Source organism: Oenanthe melanoleuca, chromosome 3 (assembly GCF_029582105.1).
Source record: "Oenanthe melanoleuca isolate GR-GAL-2019-014 chromosome 3, OMel1.0, whole genome shotgun sequence".
Classification (NCBI taxonomy): domain Eukaryota; kingdom Metazoa; phylum Chordata; class Aves; order Passeriformes; family Muscicapidae; genus Oenanthe; species Oenanthe melanoleuca.
This window is the reverse complement of record NC_079336.1, coordinates 6,858,063-6,879,898: the sequence shown is the minus strand read 5'-3', so window position 1 is coordinate 6,879,898 and position 21,836 is coordinate 6,858,063. Positions and strand designations below refer to the sequence as shown.

At 40.4% G+C, this 21,836-nt stretch overlaps 1 protein-coding gene across 2 annotated transcripts in view; it reads left to right on the top strand.

Annotated features, from left to right (window-relative positions):
- Positions 1-21,836, top strand: part of KLHL29 (kelch like family member 29) — a 386,641-nt gene that overhangs the window by 239,100 nt on the left and 125,705 nt on the right. The window contains exons 1-3 of one of the 2 annotated variants that reach the window (XM_056487786.1): positions 1,962-2,069; positions 9,325-9,466; positions 10,203-10,751. In XM_056487786.1, coding sequence (XP_056343761.1) covers positions 1,968-2,069; positions 9,325-9,466; positions 10,203-10,751 — 793 coding nt within the window. In that variant the 5' untranslated portion in view covers positions 1,962-1,967. Of the gene's footprint in view, positions 1-1,961; positions 2,070-9,324; positions 9,467-10,202; positions 10,752-21,836 lie in introns of those variants that run through there. The other variant, XM_056487785.1, reaches the window with a different exon arrangement.

The following is a 21,836-nucleotide window of genomic DNA, read 5'->3' as shown; positions in this document are numbered from 1 at the left end:
CAGCTTTGGGAATGTTTACTTTCTTTTAAGAACCAACTGGAAGATTGATGGGTTTGAGCTGGTTTTGCACAATTTTGTTTGAATCTTAAAAGGCATTTTCGTCTGCCTGCACAGAGGAAAAGATTTTAGTAGCAGAGGGAAAAAGGTTTTAATAAGAATCATTGAGATCCATGATTTTGGGTTAAAAGGAAAAGCATTGTATTATTTTAGTATTTTTCACTGTGTAATACATTCACGTTTCTCCTACACAACCAAAAATTTTAACAAGACCAGAGCAACTACAGGAATACCCATATTTTAGATGTTATCTTGAATGTAGAAAAAGGGATGGATTATTTAAGTGTATAGTCTCTGAGAGAAATAGCACTCTAATGCTGTTTTTCACATCTTAATTTTAGTGACAGCATAACCTACCTTCATCTTTGCTCTTAATTGAACATTTTAGTAGAAATTGAATAGTCTAATATATCTGCGATTCCTCCTCCACTTCCTAAAATATGATGTGAAATTTATTAGTCTTAATGTACATATCCCAGAGCTAATTGTTTTATCTTGTAAATCAGTTTCTCATCTTTTTTACAGCTTTTACTTTCAGATATAAAAGATAAATAAATTCTTGATTAAAAATCTTTTTTGTTTTGCAGTGGAAAAAGAGGGAGTGGGTCAGATTTATAAATGCAAACAGACTTTTAGTTCTTTTTTAATTATTTACAAATGCTGAATTAAAGGACAGCAGAGTTTAAATTATGCATTAAATTAGCATGTTACTGATGGAAGACACTCAAAGAAAGTTGAAGTTTTTTAATTGCTGTGATCCAAATTCAGCCACAATTTAATAGCTCAATAGGTGTTGATGAACTTAAGGCAGTGATAAATCTGGACCTATAGGCTTATTTTTCTTTTTGCTGTGAAAGGTAAGCATGCTGTTTCTACAGTACTGTCTGTCCTTTTGTTTGAGAGTTGACTGAGTATACTTTGATCCTTTTTTTAGAAAAAGATTCTCTGTTCTCCCTTAAAGAAAGCTTCCTGAGACCTGGATCAGATTATGGAAACTAAAGTGAGCACACAAAAGTGCTTGTTAGAAAGTGAAATATATGTGCAAACTAAATGTGCCCTTGATGATAGCCTTATTGATCAAGCCAAGTTAATAAATCACTAATATCACGCAGCACTGTTCAACACTCACAGGCTTATATTGGTTTTCTTTTTTTTCCCCTTTCTTTTTATGTGCCTGCTGTGTAGGCAGAGAACATGCACTTTCCTGCCACGGACTGTGTACTACAATTGAAATACTGAGTTCAGAGGGCTTGAATGTAAAATGTCGGCATCCAATACAACAAAAAGGAACTTTCATTGCAGTAACTTAATACTGGGATTGGAGCCTTTTATTTCCTAAGCATTCCTCTCTCTCTTTTTAATGCTTCAGACCCAGAATGAAATTTGGGGTCCTGTTTGGATAATTAAAATAATTCTTTGGGAAATTTGGCAGGAAAATGCCTTATGGAGTGACTTCTGAACCTAGCAATGGCCAGCATTTGCATTCAAGATAAATGTTTAGTTTTCAAGAAGTCTGCCTTTAGGTTGTTCTTCAGTAGCTCTGCCAGTACATAAGGGCAACATCCTTTGTGCACCCTTGGGATTCTGGTCTGACAAGCACTTACTCCATTATTGCCCATATTTCCTTAAGCCCTCTGACAAAAAGCACTTATGATGAGCTGGATTTATCTATCTGCCCATGCCCTGGGATGCCTGCAGGATCTCTGCGAGCCCTCCCGCGTTGCGCAGTGCATGTTCTCTGTAGCTGCCGCGTTGTTCCCGATGCCGCGCGTTTTCTCCGTCGTGAGATGGTTTTGCGTTGGTAGCTTTGCTCTGATTTGGGGTTGATCTGCATGCAGACCGTGTTAGCAGAGGAGGTTCTGCTCAGGCTAAAGTGGGGCTTCTGTGCTCGAACCCAGTGTCGTGCGCTGATGTCCCTGGTGTCCTGGAGCAGCAAGTGTCGCAGCCGGGACCTTGGTTCGATACCTCAGCTCCGTTCCCTGATGTTCTCGCTGAGAAACGAAGGCAGCTGGGTGAGTACCTGAGCCTCTGCTGGTGCAATTTGCCAAGACAGAATACAAAGTAGCATTTATGAAGCACTACGTGTCATTTCATGGTCCTGCATTCATTCCTAGGTAATGATTGGAGCACTGGTGTGAGAGCAGTGGTTGTACTGGGCAGTCAGCCACCAGAAATAGATACCACCTGTGGTCAATTCACAACCCTTTTCTATCCCATCTTCTCTCTTCTCTTCCATAATCTCATTCCTTCTCTTTCCTTTACAAACCTGCAGCTAATGTGAATGGTGAGCCTTAGAAAAGGTTAATGAGACAGAAGCAGTTGACCCTTTCCCATTATGGAGTTATCTTCCATTGCATTGTCAAAGCTTGGGAACTTGCGCTGTCTTGTTTATGAGAGTAGCCAAGGCTCAGTCCAGGAAAGTTGGGGTTGATTTTGGTGGTGGGAAGAGGCTGGACATGCTTATACATGTGCCTTCTTATCAGCTGACAAACTGAGTGGTGAGAAGCTTTGCTCTGCAAGGAGCCAGGATCAGGGCTGGGTAAAGGTGCTGATGCTGTGCTGGTCTGGAGCTCCTGTGAATGGGGGGAGTGCACCTCACTCAAGAGAGAAACAGCAGTATGTTTCATTAGTTTAATAAGTTCAGTGGAATTTAACAAAGTTTAACACTGGTTTACAAAGGTTAAGTAAGTTTGATGATGAGGTTCACCTTATTAATTACTGCATGGAAGAAGTGCACAAATGCAAACCAGGTTAGAGTCAAGTTAGAATGTTTTGCACAGAGACTGGAAATGCAGAATGGTAAGGAAGACTCTCCCAGTGAGTCATGTGGTACAGAGTGGTGGAACTTAGGTGCAGGCAGGTCCAGTCTGAGCCTCAGACAAACGTCTATACCTAATGAAAGAAACACAAAATGTGAGGAAGAGCCTTCTGTTGAGTCACAAGGTTCAGAGAGGACCCGCTTGCTTTCTAAACTCCTTATGGAGCCTTGGTGCAGTTAGGTCCAATCTTAATTTCAGACTTGGACAAGGGGTTATATCTAATGGAATTATCTATAATAAGTTGATAATAATTAATATTGAGTAGCTACATGAATTAGTAATGTTTCATTAGTATTAATTTAGGTTCCTGACAGATCTGCCATTGGTTAAAGGTCTCACTGTCTCAAGGAGCCTTCTTGAGAATTGTACCAGCTCAAGTAAAGATGACCACCATGCAACCAGGCTGCCTGGCCAGAAGAGCTCAAGAAGGCTCACTAAGGCTGTCATATTTGTGGAATAAAGTGGTTGGGTTATAGTCCAATTGCATGTGATAGAAAAGTTATGCATGAATCTCCTTGTACCCACAAATTTCTTTGCTCCTTGGTTAATGAGTCTTGCAAAAGCTACCAGCTATTCATGTGTTAATGGCATGATCAGTGTTCCAAGCTCATGTGCATTGATGCTCACTGTGTCACTGTTTCATTCATGGTTTTTCAGAGAACAAGTTGAAACTAGAGAAGTTCTTGGCCTGGACACGGATCAGACCTTTACTTCCTTTGCAGCCTGTACCAAACTACCGCAGTTTGGTTAAGGGGTGGAGTGCATCCATCACAGGGATCTGGGCCCACTACACCTATGGGTTTCTCCAAGCCTGTGTCATAAACCTTGAGGTGGGGAGTGTTTTTAAATCCTCTGCAAAGCAAGAACAGGTACAGACTTTACCCCACTGCTGAGCCATGTGTCTCTGAAGGCTGCCATAGTGCTCCAGCACTCACCCTGACTGGTGGGTCTTCACTGGATGGTGTTTAAGGAGTTTAAGTATTGAATTATTCTGTTTGCTCAAGAGGGAACTTAGACTTACTTTGTCTTTTATGCAGGATAGTAACATTTTTCCTATGAGTTAACTGTATTACTCCCTTTCTTGCGACTCCTGCATTAGTTTTGGGAAGAGAAAAACAACGTTGTGTCATCGCAGAATTGCCTGGTGATGGGAACTGTGAGGTAGATAAGTTCTTCTCTCCACCCATGAGCAAGTCCTTGAATGAGGTTTTACTGCAGGACTATTCTCTCTGTTCCTCTTGCACACTGGCCTGTCAATATCTCTTAGGTTTTTAATATGTTACAGTACATCCTCTCTTAAAACAACAGTTTAATTTCTGCAGCCCAGCCACCACACAGCCGGTGCTAGGGAGATATTGCTGTCATCACTGCATCTTTAAAAGCTCTGCTTCCACCCTTAAGAGCTACTTTGGCCGTGGACTAAACTCAGAAATATACTTGGGCCCTGTCCAGCACCATGTAGGAATTTACTCCAGATGAAGATTTATCCCTGGATGGTTCAGATTTTACATGCATGCCTACAAATAATACCTGTTTCATGCAATATTTAACAGTGTGAACTACAAATTAGACCATAAACTCTTTGGTGCAGAGGCCACTAAACTTTTTAGTGCATCAGACACATTCAGACTTTAAACCCAACCAGGGCCACCAGTCACTACCACTTAGAGGCATAGAGAACAGCTTTAAAAGGAATTCCCTCATTAAACTGAAGTTGCTTTTACCCATGACAGGCCATAAAACCTGAATCTGTAGGAGGGAATGTTTGCCTCTGTGCATGCATGCATCTTAACCTTTTTATTTTCAATGGGAAGAGAAAATAGACTGTGTTACATATTGGATACATTATCTTGGTATTAAGCTGCCATTCCCAATCTCTTTGGGAAAATTGGAACAGAGATTCGCTACTTCTCATCCATCACTTTAAATGAAGGCCTCAGTAAAACAATTTTTATTGCTGTGAATCACAAATAGTATCCCTCTTGCCAGATTAGTTCTTTTTTGCTCATGAAACTGTTAGAATAGGTCTTAGCACTCTGAGCCATAGCAGGATGTATGTCAGTGGCTCCACAAGCTCTGGGAAAGTTGCTCAAATGTGTTTATAAGAACCTTCCAGGAGGTGCTTGGTGGTGTTGAGCCTGGGGAGGATTGTATTGGAATTTTTGTTGTTGGATTTTTGTGGTTTTATGTTGGGTTTTTTAAGTCCACTAACATAGTCTTTGATGCTGTTAGTAGTACAATAGGTTTTGTTTCCATTGATGTAAAAAAGGTCTTACTAAAAGTTTAGATCTTATTTCACTACAGATTTATAAAGCTTAGGACTTAAAGTCAGACTTAGTTGTAGCTATGCCTTCTCAACACCTAAGATTAGCCATATACAGCCATGATGCTGTATAGACCAGATCACTAATTCCCAGTCTTTAGCACCAGCTGATGGCTGTGAACTCATGAACTTTCTTGTGGATATTCTGAAAAGCCCCATGAATCCGAAGGTTTTAATGTTTTAATATAATAAGGTTCAGTGGACCAGCTGTACGACAATTACTGTCACCTATGGGCCATGGTTTATGACTGCTTGAGCTACAAAAAAAATTGACAGTCTGGCAACTTGTCTATGTTAGTCTCATGTAATTCCAGAATTGTTCTGTCTTGCTCTCTTTTGCCTGTACATCTGTATTGTGGTTAATTTCCTTAAAACTGGGAGACTGCTGCCTTCTGGAGTTCAAAGTGGCAGGTGGTGAAATGCAGATTTTAGCTGAACATTTTTATTGGTTGTTAATGGTGGCTTCAAACTGAAGAGGGAAAAACATCCTGGGATTTGATTTTGGGGTACTCTATCCGTGACAAAGAGCACAAATTGAACATTTTATGGGTGCTAGAAAGATGCTGATGATTCCTTAAAGAGTTTTTCTGGTCTGCCAGAAATTTCAGGAAATTAACTAGCCAATGCTGCTGTTGACTAGCCAGGCTTTAGCAGAACTTCTAGAAACCTTATTGGTCTTTTCATGTAAATAGACTTTTGGCAGAGATGTATACCCAGTAGATTTTGTAATGCATTTCCTTTTTTCATGTGTTCCATGTTTAATTCAAACAAGCATCTGACATGAAAGCTAAAGATAAAAGTGTAACATAGTACAATTAGTTTCTGTGAAGTCTGTGGATCACTAATGGAACACAGCTCTTCCCCCTGCACAACTAGCATAATACAGGCCATTTTTTGGTCATTTGTATTGTACATTAAAAACATCAAATAGAGCGCTGTCGTGGGCCTGAGTGAATGGACAGAAAATTCCTTTGTTTGATAATGCTGGAAATAATTTCACTTTCCAGAGACGCAAATGGGTAATTGCTGCAATCAGATCAGAGACATATAACACTTGTAATGTAACCCTTCATGTATTAAGAAAAATAAAGCAGAAATTAGATCAGAGACCAGGACTATGTATAGGTTTTAAAAGGAAGTTCAGTAGGTTCTCTGTTTCCACCACCATTACTGTCTGTGTTTCATGGACGTGTGTTGTGATTTCATACCAGCTGATCTCTGGCACTTTCTGATCGAACAAACACAAGTTCAGGAGTACAGTTTGAAAGCAACCTACTGGATTTGTGTGTTTAAATCCACCAAGCCTCTAAGAAGCAGGGTTTGTGAGAATGTTTAGTGAAACAAAATCTGGCATTTAGTGCAGAAGAGAAGCATTTATTGACAGCAAACCTGATAACCTCCTTCCTCTTCCTTAATTCTCAAAGTATAGAATTTAGGTCTAAATTTGGCTGCAGACTTTGCCTCTTTCACATGGTATGGTGCTCTAGGTTTTTTGGAAAAGAAGTTCCAAAATAAGCAACTGGATTTTTTGCAGGATTTAGGAGAGCTGTATCACATACTCCCTTCTTTACCCATTCTGGACAAAACATACAGGTTCTTTTAAAATTGTAGCATGCGTGTGGTTCTGTATTATTTAAGGTAGAGGATTTTTTTTTTTTCTTATTTTAGGTTAACACTGTTTCAAAGCAGCTTGGGAACGTAACAAAGTAAAAGAAAATGCTGTCTGTCTTAACAATGCCCTACAGTAATGATAAGTGTATATTTCATACCCCCGGTTAGACCCAGTTCATCCAACAAAGATATGGAACACACAGATGCCACATGTGGAACACGCAGGGCATGATTTGAGTAATGAATCTTCTTTTATTTCCTAAAAATGCCCATTTCTCTATATTGCATTTACATTTTATTAAACCTTTACATTAGAATAAATATTGGTATTCCTGGCGAAGTATTTAGCTGATATATAGGCAGAGACTGCTGGTGGGTCTTTTACTTATTTATTTTTTCATTTATTTATTTATTTAGTTTTCGACTGTAGAGTGCTTTGGCTGCTGTTAAACAGTTTAGCTAGATCCCAAGGGATACTGCTAACATGAGCTGGTAAACCACCTGCAGTGTTATATCCTCCTGTGTCAAAGACCTTGTACAATGTAAAAGCTAAAGGTATTCAGATTAATCATTTTCTCAGGACAATTTATAAATAGAAAGCATTTCAAAACTGAGACTTATTTCTTCCCCTCCTGCCCTTTCTTCACCATGAATAGAGCAGAGCTCTTAAAGCTCTTGACTGTCTGCATGTCCTCTCTTTATGTCTTTTCTGACTCATTTTTATTTCAATTGCAAAAGTTACAGAGATAGTTGAAATGGTGGAGACAGGAGTAAATGTGAATCTGAAAGCAGAATACCATTGTCCTTGGTGCAAATGAAATAGAAAAAAAAATCTGGAGAAATTACATTAAAAAAAAAAAAAGTACAACCCCCCAACTATGGAAAAGAATAAAATTGATGAGTTTTAAAAAACAACAATCATAGAAAGAAAAGATATTAAGAATCACATTTCCTTGTGAACATCTGCATTGAACAAAGGGTAACATTTTTAGTGGGGGAAATATCCCCATTGTGGCTTCTAGGAGCAAAGAGAGCAGCACACCAAAATCTGTGTTCTCTATCAGGGTCTGCAGACACAACTCCTGACTCCAGGAGCCCACCGAGGATAAAGCTCAGGTAGAAAAGGGAGTGGGTGTCAGGAGTTGTTAGACTCTTGGGTGAAGGGGGAAACAATGGAGCAAGGCAGGTGCTAGTGGGGATGCTGGTGGGGAAGAAGGGCAGGCAGGAGGAAGCAGGTGCCTCCTGTAGATTCAAAGACAGGAGGAATGACTGATTGGCTTGAGGAAGGTGTGCATGAATTTGAAGAGGGCATAAATGGCTTTGCTAATGACTTCCTTTCGTGGGCTGATTGAGGTGCTGGTGATGGGTGAACAGGCTGCTGGTGTTGACAGAGATTTCATTGGTACACTGTGACCCAGGGCATTTATGGAGCTGCTGTACCCCCATCTCTGAGCTAAATTACTTCCCAGATGTGAGGCAAACAAGCAATCACTCAGACTGGTCTCCTGTTCTTTATGGCTTTACTCTTCAGTACTCATTCAGCAATAGGCAGCTGGTTCCGTTTGCTTGGTTTAGAGGTTCTGACACCGGTAAAAAACAAAACAAAACAAAAAACTTTTAATCTTCCAGCAATGAAATACACAGCAGACTTAAATAAATGAGACCTGTTGGAGTACCCTTGTTTTCTACAAGCCTTTTCTCAGCAAAGGCATGATTGTTTGGGAAGGTCCCCTAAAATTACAGCAGGAGTCTGGTGTAGCATTTAAATCCATGTGATAGTTTCTTCATCAAGAGATCTCTTTCAGATCATGTCTGCTTTGATGATTATTCAGCCCAAATCCTTCCCCTGCTTTACAGTTATTTTAACCTCTCTGAAGACCTGCCAACATACTCACTTTAGCAGCCAGTGATGTTATGCTGCTTTTTTTATTGGCATTCAATTTCAAGGGTTGACAGACAGTAAATACGAAGACTTCTCTTTACTGTTCAGCAGTAATTTGTCCTACAGTTGTAAATAAGTCTCTCTTGTTCTGCCTCCTGCTAAACAAAACTCACTATTTTTGGAAGAAATTGAGCAAACAGAAGATTGTTCAATTTTATGTAGCTGCCACTGAGTAGATTTTACCATATCTGGGTAGTTGTTTGTTGGGATTTTTTTTATTTTTATGGCAAATGAAGTGACTTATTTCTAAAAACACTAGTTTGTTGTGGATTTCTTTTTTATTTTTTAAGGTGTATCTATTAAATTTCCAGAAGCATTTTTTTCAGATATATTGTATTTCCACACAGACATCTCATGCTAGCCTGGAGGACAATCATAGAATCACAGAACTGTTAGGGTTGGAATTGACCTCTGAAGATCATGTATTCCAACCCCCCAAATGAATGGTACTTAATTATCTTAGGATATCCTCTTGGACTGTAACAAACAAGCAAGCTACTAGTTATGAGGAACCATAATTAATCCCAATAGTCAAAACATTTTTATTCTGTATTTTTCTTTCTCTCTGGTAGACACCTTGCATTTCCAAGACTGAAAATCAGCCTCAAGGACTTGCAACAAGCGTCAGGTGGGGACAGACACCCATCAATCAGTCCACACCCTGGGACACTGATGAGCCTCCATCTAAACAGATGAGGGAGAATGAAAACCCAGGTATGTCTCTAATCTTATTTGTAATCCTACCAGGGAAAATCGTTCAACGCAAATTCAATGCACTATCTCCATTTACCTCTGTAAATTAGACTTCACTGTGAGCCCTTTCTTTAGTCTTTAGCAGGAGTTTTCCCTCATTGTAAAGACTCCTCAAGTTTCTTCTATGCTGGGACTGATACAGATGTATTAAGATGCTGCAAGTTCATTAGAGTGGGGTTTTTTTATCCTTCTCTGCCTTCACTAGAGGGAAAGGCACTCTGTAATACTTCAGGATTTCTTTTATGTCCAGAACTACCTGAAATGATTTCCAGCTTCCAGACACATATCATACATTGTGCTACTATGCCAGACGCCTAATTACAATGTCTTTGTAGTGGCTGGAGCACCATTATTATACACACAGAGTGTTTGTCAGGGAGCCGTGAAAGCACAGCGGGGAAAGAGGTTAATTTTCTTGGAAGCGTGCGCTTAAGCTGCATAAAGTGCAAAATACATAAAACCGCAAACATGCCGCATGTCACCTGACGAGTATTTTAACAATTGTGCTCACGTCGCTGCAGCAATTTCATGCACTTTCTGCTTGGGAGCGGCTCCAGATGCCGAGCTGCTGTAGGTGTTGTGCAGCGGGGTGTGTCAGTGCCCTCCGCGGGCGCGGGAGGGGAAGGACGAGGGTGTTGATGCCTGTTCTCCCCCACGCCGAGCCCACCGCCATTGCCGGCCTTCCTTCATGCCGCAGGTGCAGCGCCCTGGGTCACCACGGTGGCGGCGGGCAGCCAGCCCGCCCTCATCACGCACTCCTACGGGATGGCACAGCCGCCCACCTTCAGCCCGGCCGCCAACGTCCAGGCCCCCGTCATCGGCGTGACACCGACCCTGCCGCCTCACGTCACCCCCCAGCTCCCGCTGATGCCGGGCCACTACCAGCTCCAGCCGCAGCCCTCCCAGCCCCTCAGCAGCATGGTGGTCAACCTGCAGAGCCAGCCCTTGTACACCAACAGCCAGCCCCTCAGCATGTCCTCCATGAGCGGCGTGGGCCCGGTGGCGCAGCCAGGCCCCGCGGCGGTGGGCAATGGCCACCTGGCCTGCCCCATGCTGCCGCCGCCGCCGCCCGCCCTGCCCTCGGCCGCCCTGCCCAGCAGCGCGCCCGCCACCAACGGGCAGGCGGCCGCCCCGCTGCCCCCCAGCGCGGCCGCGGTGGGCGGCCCGGACACCACCAACGGGGTGCAGATGCTGCGGACGATCGGCGTGGGGAAGTACGAGTTCACGGACCCCTGGCACCCCAAAGGTAAGGCGGGCCGGCCCGGCCCCGGCGGGCGCGCAGCGGGGGCGGGCGGCGGCTGACCCTCGGCGTCCCTGCCCTGGGGGGCTGCCAGCTACGGCGGCTGCCTGCGCGCTTTCCTGAAGTGCAGAGCTTTGTGAGTTACTGAGGACAAAAAGCAGCGTGTTAACAGGAGGTACAACAAGCTGTGAGCGAACAGTAGTGAAAAGCAGCTTCCAGGCCCATCAGATAAGGCGGTGTTCCCAAGGTAAAGCAGCCACCATCCCATGCCTCTCCCTGTGAAATACGCCCCATGTTCCCATCCCACCACTGTTCTCCTGGCTGCAGATGTGAATCCGCCACAACAGTGACCACAGCAATGCCCACCTTCTTCAGCCCTTGCCTTCTCCCAGCTCTGGTAGGAGCTCAGGCCAGACACAAGTCAAAGCAGCTGAACCACCCAAAAAACAGCACGGCAGCTAAACAGCCCAACATGTTCAGCGTTAAGGGGAAAACTCTTCATTATCAGCTTCATTGGGCTCAAATGCTGCAAAACTCATGGCTGAATAGTCATGAGCGTTCTGAGAGCTTGACCTTTTCTGAGGAGTACTTTGTAAATGAGCCCCTCTGCCAGGTCACAGTGGAGTGTTATTTCCGAGTGTCTTTCCCCAGACGCTTCAAAACTTAACAACACTCTGTGTGCTGAGTTTCTAATTGCATTTGCAGAGTTTTCCCTTTCTCCCTTACAAATCACGACTGGGCCACATGTACAGGTAAAGCAAAATGGAGCTTACAAAAATATTAATGCAGACCTATCGGCAAAATCAATTAAATTGATTTTGTAAAAAACCAGCACCTTCATTAAGTCTGTGATATTTTATGTATGCATTTGTATTCAGACACAATCCATGTGTAAATTATTTATTTGCCACAAGCTATTAAGTTCTGTTGTGTAGCTCTGTATGAAAGACAAGGAATCTCTATTAAAAATGATTAGTCCAATAACTCTTCCTGCTCTTTACATAAATTGTACTTTGGTGTGTGTAAACCCTCACCAAAGTTTCCTTGAAAAGGAGCTCAGATACAATCTCAGCAGTATTTTTGTAAAACTAGATATTTGGATTGCCTTTAAGTTTTCAGCTCCAAATCCCAAATATGAGGGCTCTTGCTGGATGATAAGCTTCTGAATTTTTCTTGGAGCTCTCTTTAGATGGGCTTTAAATGATATTGGCCCAGATGGGTAGCCAAAAATTAACCAATTTTAAGAGTATTGTTAATTCTTTCCTTTTAAAAAAGAAGAAGAAAGCGCAAAGTCCACAAAAGCAATTTGTCAGGTCACGTTCATAAGTTCCAAACCATTGATTTTGTAGAAGAAGAAAGGGGAGAGATTTATGCTCTAATCCTGGTAGACTGAGTTCTGCTGGATGCCTCTCTCCTCCATAGGAGCTATTTGTCTTCTAAGAGACATCATCTCCACTTTCCATAGCCACCTATCCCAATTTACTGCACTGGGTACTCAGATGCATGATCAAATTAATGCAATTTAAAGGATTACTTGGTGTCACTGGAGACATGTGCAAATATACAATACAAGGGAAAACACATAAGCTTAAACCACTTTCACGGCAGTAATTTGATCACATATCTGAGCCCTAGTGACACTAACCTAGTGAGACAAATGAGCACGTCAGTGACTGCACACTTGAGGTTAGGAATACTCCTAAATGCCTCGCATACTTAAGGCCAGCAGCGTGAGCTGTTATTTACTCTTCCTCCATCAATTAACCTTCAGCAGATCTCTGGCTAGCAGATGAAGTAAACTTCAAATCAAAGCCTAAGTAAAAAGATCGTAAAATATTTAATCAGTCTTTAATATTTGATTTACAAATTCTTAGTCAGCCTTCTTGCTTAACCTGCTGTAAACCCTGGTCTAGCCTAATAGTCTGACCACCCCAGAGACCAGTCAGCCCAGGAGATGTTCATTAAGGTGCAGAGAAGAGTTCCTCACTGGAGGATGCCAGGCATGCCAGACCTAGATCTGCTCCTGTGTTTGAAAACTCCTGTACCTAGGAGAAGGATCATAAGGAGAATATTAAAACAAGCAGTATTTCTAATCCATGGCAACGGCTGACACATTAGATGTACTGTACCTCTTAAACTGCAGGCTAGACAATTGTTTTTCCAGGGATTAGGGAGCTTCTCTATGACCACCAGCTATTGAGTTATTCCCATAGTGGTTAAAAGCAAACAAACAAAACAGAATGAAGCATGCATATACAAATGTCTCATAAACAAGACCTATTTTATAGAGATAAAGTAATCCCTTCCTCTGTTTCCAATCTAAAAAGCCCTTACATCTAAAGCTGTAATACTTCATGACACACCTGAAGTCAGAGCAGTTATATGTTGGATTTGCTTGTTTTGAATGAGAGAGAAACAATCAGGAAAGGGGAGACAACTGCATGCTGAACCAGACTTTAAAATCTCACTAGAATAAGATTCTTAATACAAACTCCATAAGTTTCAACGTGGCTTGATTTTCTAATTATTTTATGTTTTAGTTTCTGCCCTCAGGGATTTCAGTCTCAAAAGCCTAACTCATTTCAGGGTCTTACATGATACATACCTTTCTCTCCAATAATGAATGGAAACTGGGAGACAGTACTAAGCTGTTCAAATATACAAGTTCAAACTAGTTCCCTACAAGTTTCATTTAAATATTCTCTCTTTCTTGGGGAACCTTGGCCAGTATTATAATAAGGACCACTGCTAATGGCCTTGAGATCTATCTCATTATCCTGTGGAACTCTCAATTATTATTTCACTTGACAATCCAGTCTTGTCCAGGTTTGAATAATTACCCAGCTATCCCTTAAGTGGAAGAACAGTTCTTGCTGGTTAATATGATAGGGTTTCTTATATTTTTAGATTTTCTTAGGGAACTGATTTGAAACATGTTTTATTTCCCATAATTACCTTTCCTTTGGCTTTGTATGTGTTTGGGCCATTTTATACTGTGTTCATGCAGAACTAGGTTTCTTACTCAGATGTTTCTAAATATCCATAAACAAACAAGTTGCCAAAAGTTAAAGGCACTGCAAGTGTGCCATCTTCTTTGCAATAGGTCAAGAGATCTCACATAACTGGCTCTGCAAAAAATGCATTTTGATAAAAGAACCATGATATACAGCAGATACGTTATTTTCCAGTGTTACAGCTAATTTTTACCTAATTCCATTGAAACTATTTGTAAGAGAAATTGTGTATGGATTAGAGAATCTTCTTGGACAGTATGGGTTATATTATTTAAATACAAGTTAACTTTAGCTACATTATCTATTTACTTAGTGAATTTATAAAGTTGTTACATTACGAGAGACATAAATAAAGTTTCAAAGGAATTATTGCTTTCGGCAATGCATGAAGAGCTGTAGAGCTGCCTTGTGAAATGCATGGGGTCTTTTACCATACCTGATGAACAGGAGTTTTGGGAGGCATCTGCTTTAGCCTGTAGTTTCCCTTTGATAGGATATATGAAAAATACTCCTAGCTGACTTCAAAAGCCATAACACCTTAACACAGACATGTAACCAAATATTTTAAGACAGAAACAGCCCTTGATCTGCGTCCTAAATCTTGCTCTATAAGCTAAAGTGCCAGAGCAATTAATAAAGCAGAATATTCAGAAACATAAAGGTGTCAGTTGTAAATTTAAATCCATCAAAGTTCTCATAGCCAAATTTTTCTTCAGAAAATACAGAGTTGCGAAGAATATTCAAACATGTTTTCAGGATCTTCAGACTGCATGATGTGGCCAGCACAAGTTGTCACTTGTACAATGTGCCTGCAGGGAAAAGAGAAAATCATCCCTTCAATTTCTGATACAAGGTATCAGTGTCCTATGCCATGGCACAGTGACACAGACCAATGTCTTTGTGCCTGCCAGCCCAGCTGAGCCAAACAGAGAGGAATTAATCAGTCTGATGAAGGACTGGAAGTGATTGGTTTCCTTGCAGAAACTGAGTGTCTGAGATTTGGCCCTTGACTGTTTCCTGGACATGCTTCCTGATATCCAAAACTTGGATTTACAATTCTTGAATATCTTGTCTCCTTGGTGGATACCTCTGACATATGTAGAACGTAAATGTTCCAGCTTGGACTCTGAGATCTGTTACACATTTGGAAATACACTCCCTTCATAAATTTGATACACTTTGAAGCATAGTTTCTAGCACAAAAAATGAGAAAAATACAGTACTTTATTGCAGTGCACTTACTCCTGCAGTGTAAAATTAACCATGGACATCATGGGGTTTAATTTGTGGATGTTCATGGAAAATACTGATGTTCATTTCCATGGTATTTGTGTTCTGTAATTCTTTGGTTTGCAGTCCTTAACTAGTGGGAAAAGAAAGCAGATGCTAATTAGTCTTCAGAGTGTAATGACTGTAGAAACATAACAATATCAGAAATAAAATCTGAATGTTAATCCTTGTAGCACTAATTTCTTAACACTTCATTTTCAAGCATCACCATGTAGTATGAACTAAACAATAACAAAACTACAAACAAATACTGTTGCATCATCACTTATTGATTGCACCTTTCACACTTGACTTTATTGCATTGGAATTCTCATTAGGCCTCAGACAATATTTACTTTCCTTAATCATGAATAGTAACAAGGCAGAGTACAACATTTTGTCAATAACTATCAACTTTTTCTTCAGAAAAGGCTGAATTTTCAAAGGGATTTCGGCTTGACCTGCATTTCTGTGAGCATGCCTAATTCCAGACGTAAATGCTGAGGGATGGAGTAACCTAACATTTGTAACTCTAGTAACATTAGTTACAGGATATTGTGTGATGAAGACTCTACAAAGCTTAAGTTCTCTGCCTTGCACCAGAATACATGGCCTGTGCAACCTTGGGAAAATTTCCCTTTTGTCTAGAAAGATAGAGAGATAAATAGATTATTAAAATTATAGATAAAAATTTATATGTAAAACTTTATGGTGTACATGCATATACATATATACAGATACATATATACATATATATATACATATATATAGATATGTATGCACACAGCTGTAAGGAAGAAAATCTACAGTAGAAATAACTGCATTCTCCCAGTTGTTTGTAGGAGAGTTAGGTTAGCATGGGAACTGTGCATGCCTCGTATTGTGTTTTCCTTAGAACAGCGCTGATTTCCTGGGACGGCCTAAATGGCACCAAGGTACAGATGTGTAGTGGTTGTTTGTAAGTTCATCTTGGTAATGATGCATAAGAGTTCACAGAATCACAGAATGGTTGTGGTTGAAAGGGCCCTCTGGGGGTTGTTTGGTCCAGCCCCCTTGCCAAGCATGTCCATTGAGAGCTGTTTGCTCAGGACAATGTCCAGGTGACTTCTGAATATCTGCAAGGATGGAGACTGCACAAAGCCCCTGAGCAAGTGTCAGTGACCCCCAGAGTAGGAACATGTTTCCTCATGTTCAGAGGGAGCTTTCTGTGTTTCAGTTTGTTCCCAGTGTCTCTGGTTCTGACAGTGAGCACCACCAGAAAAGCCTGGCTCCAGCCTCTTTGCACCCTCCCTTCAGGTGCAATTTATATACATTTATGCAACTTCAATTTATATACATTGATGGGATCCTACTGAGCCTCCTTCTCTTTTCCAGACTGAACAGCCCCAGCTGTCTCAACCTCTACTCCTAGGAGAGGTTCTCCAGTCACTTTGTCATCTTCATGGTCCTTTGCTGGGCTCTACACTGTGTGTCTCTTGTGTTGAGGAGCCCAGAACTGGACATTGCACTTGAAGTGGCACCTCACCAGTGCTCAGTAGAGGGGCTGGGCCACCTCCTGTGGTCATTAGGCAATACTTGGCCTAATGCAGCCCAGAATACCACTGGCCTTCTTATCTGCAGGAGCACACTGCTGGCTCATGTTTTAGCTTTCTCATGCACAGTAATGAACTCAAAGCAAACAGGTCCACTAAAATCAGATTTTTCTCAAGATTAGTTACCATCTTCATTCATTAAAATAATCATAACAGGACTGAGAAGCTGATGAGGGTATCTAAGCCATCACTTGAGTGAGAATAAATACATTTCACCTTTCTGTGGTCCAAGCAGGGCATTTTTTCCATAATTCCTGTCCTTTTAATGTCACTGTCAGACAGGTCATGACAGACAGAGATTTACTGCGCTGAAGAGTCAAAGAGGACTTGTAATTGTCCTAGAACATTGCCTTGCTAAACATACAGCATTAAAAAAGGTGATTGAATTGTCTTTTGATTGACATGTCTCAGTATGTCAGTGACTTGAGATCTCCATGTTGAGGAGGATCTCAACACCATAATATTTTACGTGGGTTGTCATTAAAAAAAAATGTGGCATTTCTGAAGTGAGTCAAAACTCCCTGAAACTACTTTTAAAAGTCATCTGGTCCCTGCTGCTATTTATTGTACCTCTGTTTTTAAAATAAATGTCAGATTTGCAACTCTAGTTTATCTATTGAAAATACAGAGCTGAAGAACTTTGATTTTACTGTTGCATGATATTATGTCATCATTTGCAGATCCACTTAGTTAATTAGACAGTGATACATTTGAAGTTGTCTTGAATTCCTTCCCACTCTGTAGTCTTTAGATACAGTTTGCTTAGAATGTGGTTTCTTACCAAGTATAGTTTTGTCCATGACAGTGACCATCAAATGCATTCAACATAAGTCTGGGAGGCGGCAGAGTTCTGTTGAATTACTATTTTCTCTCCCGTCCACACAACACTATATTCACAAAGTGCAAAATTTCTCAGGGGCTGGATGATAACCAAAATGTAGGATCTCTTTTGGCACAGAATACATAAGTGGCACCTTTTTATAAATACAGACCGAATTTTCAGAGAGGCTGCCCATCCATTCATATTTCCTTCCTTCCCCTTTCCCTTCCCCTTCCCTCCCTCCTCTCTTCCAACAATCCCTTGCAGTAAGCTGAAACTGCATTTGGATGTTCTAAAAGTTTTTAATTGTCCAAAACATTTGCAGAGTTGCCATTCTCCTTTCAGAACTCATGTTTAACATCTGATTTCTCTGACCTTGTCTTCCCTTGGTCCTCTGTCATGTTCAGCTCTTGATACATATTTAGGTGCAGCCCTTGACTTCATCCATCCCTTTGGGTGCAACAGGAAACACACCAGTTCCCTTTCACTCTGCTCTGAGTCTGGAGCCACTTTAAAGCTACCGTTCCTGAGCATTCAGTTTGCTCCACAAATTTGGCTTTTCCCAAAATTTCCCACTAAGATTTCTTCTTCTTCACAGCAGCATAATTCCACTTCTTTTGATAGCATGACTTACAATGTAGACAGTCAAGTTATAGCTGATACAGCATCCTCAGAGAATGGTGACTTCACACTCAGTCCAAACTCAACAGCTAGGTCCATCCAGAGACAGACTGTGCATTTATGTATATACATAAATGTTCCCAGAATGGGCTATTCTGTGACCTCTGGATATCTTCAGAGAAGCAGATTTATTAAATTGCAAATGGGTTTTGGTTTCCTTACAAGAAAGTGGAAATGCTTTTTTTTTTAATCAGCAGTCCTCCATGAAACAGTGTCTAAATTCTGAATGAAGAAGAATTATTTCTGTCTCTTTGCATTCAGAATGAGAATTATTCTGTCCCATGTTAAATTTTAAAAAAACTAAACAGATTTATGAAATGCAAACATTTCCAAATAGTGACTTTTCTTACCCTGTTGTGCCTTCAGATTGCTGATGATAAGCTCCACTGTCCCACAGTGAGGCAGGCTTTGAGCCATGGTCAATAATAACAACAACAACAACAATAACAATAATAATAATAATAATAATAATAATAATAATAATAATAATAATAATAATAATAATAATAATAATAATAATAATAATAATAATATGGGTTTACATAACACCTCAAGTCTTCAAAGTGCTTCTGAGGACACAAAACTTACATGATTAAGTTCATTCTGCGCAGGAGGATTGGTTAAGCTTCTTCTACTTGGGCTGGTCAGCGTTACATGTATATACAGGTTTCTAGTTGTAACAAGTGACAGTTAAAAGGTATTTGTGTATATTTCCACCTTAATATTTACAAATCACTACATCAGGTTGTCAGGCTAGATATTCTGGAAAGTATCAACAGGGGATGAAATCATCATGAGGAAGGGGGTCGATAAGCTTGCAGAAGTGATTACTCATATCATTCCATCTTCTACCATCTAGATGTGCAAATAAAAGCAGCCTGAAGTTTTGTCCTATTAAATTCAGAAAATTACGGCATTAAGTTTTTATGTACTGGAAAAATCTCTGGACTGCAAAAAAATCAGTAAGTTCCAGAGAAATACTTGACCAGGACTGTTTAAGTCAGAAGCATTTGCCTAGAGGAGTTGCCAAGATACTTAGTCAAGTTTGCACCCTAGGGCTATGCAATACTTAAAACAGAATGGAGGGTTTTCCTCAACACTTTGTACATTATATTTTGCACAGTTTTGCTCATTGACATTACTCAAAATAAATGAAAATACAAGAATGTAGAATTAAAGAAAATATTACGGTTTTTATTAATGATCCCTCTGATGTTTCAGAGGGAGACAAAATGTGTTTTGCCCATCCATCTGCACTTGGAAGTATTTGGGTGAGGATGAGGAAGATGGTACAAAAAAAGACAAATTCAGCTAAAATAGAGAAAGTCTTAAGAATAATGTGGGCTGACACTCCTGTTCAGTCTGACTGATTTATAGAGTATACAAATCCAATATAAAAGCCAGTGTGACCTTTTCCTTATGAAGGAAGAGGAAAATATTCCTTACATCCCCAAACTATGGATCCTTTCAACCAAAGATCATTTTGCACAAAACACTACCATCCTGTGGAAAACAGAGGGAGGAGCAGTGATAGTAGATTCCCATCACTTGTAACCTAGGAAATGCAAGATTCTGCTTTTTGCCTTTTCCAGCATGCTGTGCAAACTTTGTTACAGATGTGGATGTTCTAGATGACTGAATTTGCTATGTTAAGATATTTTTCTGCTAGATATTCTCCTATCGTGGCCATACTGTTCCATTTTAAGAACAATTCTTTTCTTTGAGGGTTTTGTTTGTTCTTCTGTAGGATGGTTAGAGCTCTGATTTGTAACCCATGTTGAACATCCAACTAGAGAACTTTTTAGGAGCATTTTAGAAGAACTTTTGCTAGATGGATAGCAGGTACCTTCATCAGGAATCACTCAGGTGATACCAGGTTTAGACAGATGCAGATATTTAATCATCAGTATGTAAAGAGCCATCACGCTCCAAAGAAATACATGATTCTCTCTTTCATTTGTAGAAATGTATCAAGAACAGGGGCTCATATTCCTTCAGCTCCAGAATAACAAACTCTTCATTGTATTTTACTTGCTGCAACAGTTACAAGGAAATTTGGCATCTTATCCAAGGATCAGCTGTTCAAGGACTGTCAAATCTGCTCGGGAGCAGAAATTCAGTACATTTCAAGAAGAGCCTATCTGTGAAAAGCCCACACCAATAAGAATTCCTTCTTTGAGAACTCAAATGAGTTCGACAGCCCTTTGCTGGAAGTGCTCTCATGCCTTTGGATAAGCCATCATTATTTAATTCTTTCATTTTTTTTCTTTCTCTCAAAACTGCTATATGGGCAAACCTTGTGCAGTGAGTCTCGATGTTATCTGTCAGGGCTGCCTTAATTCACTTCCAGGGAGATAAAGTGGTGCTGAGAACACCTCTTGGCCTTAAGGGTAAACTCAATCAAGAATTTTGCTAAAGCCAGGAAATTATTTTATCACGTATTTTTGTCCAAATTTGTGGATGTTGAGGTAGCAGATTCAGTATTTCAGTAAGATTTGGTATTTCCTGAGACTTGAGTGTTCTTTTTGTGCTGTAAAGAAAGTAGAGAAGGGCTGATTATGTACTGAGGATCTATATAACTGTCTAGAAATAATGTGTTAACATATTTAGTAGACAAATTCTAAATATCAAAATATATTTTAATAAGAGAAGGGACCTGTTTAAAAATGTGAAGTCCTTTTGCATGTATTGAGTTGGTAACATTGATTTCTGTCTATTCAAATGCACTGAGAATGTTGGGGGTTTAGGGTAATTTCTCACTGGGTTAGGAGGTAGCCAGCCCTGGAGTGGAATGGGACCACCTGGGTACCCCCAAAAAAGAGGTACCCATATTTCCTCCAAGAGAAATAAGATAGGTGGTTTTAAGGATATAATTTATAATTATCCAGACTGAGTCTAACTTACAATGACATAGTCCAGACCTAGGCAAAGAAGTTTGGAGGGAAGAAAGTGTTTGGCTGGGTTGGTAGTTGTCTATGAACCATGAACTGAGGACCAGGAGAGTTCAAGGAACCTCCCTTGAATCTTGAATTTATGTCCCAAAACCAGACGAGGAGACTTTTACTTAAAATTGTAAATAGAAAACAGAATTTGTAAAAAAGACACTGTAATAAGGTAGACATAATATAGCATCTTGGATTCTTATTATGTGGTTAATAAATGAGAAAGGTAAATCATCTATATTCAAAACTGAAGTCTTGGTTATAAAAGCCCTAGCCAGCAATCAGGTCTGTTAAGATTCCTTCCCTTACTTAAATTTAGAAAGTGAGAATATCACTCAGTCATTTAAGCATGGGCAGCTAGGACCAGGTATATCCTGGATGTGTTACTACATCTGATGTTGTTGCTGGATACTTGGAGAACAGAGCTTTCCCCTAGGTTCTGGCTATCTGAAGGGACTTGGCTATCCCAGGATGTGTCAGAGGTCACTAGGGCCCAGTGTGGTAACAGCTGCACTGAGCTCCTCTGGTTGAATCACTCTTGTTTTTTTACTGCACTGCTAGGTTTCCATAGATGTGATGCAGGCACTTGTACACTTAAACAGCTTGAATTCATCAGTCCTATTTTAAATTTTATGAATAGAGTCAAGAGTCTCAGCAGATGGACAACTCAGCATGAACATAGCTCCTCTGTCAGAGGAGCTGGCAATATAACAAAGTACAATTTTTGATTTATTTTACTGCCATTGTATTAAGAGAGCATTTTGATAATGTTG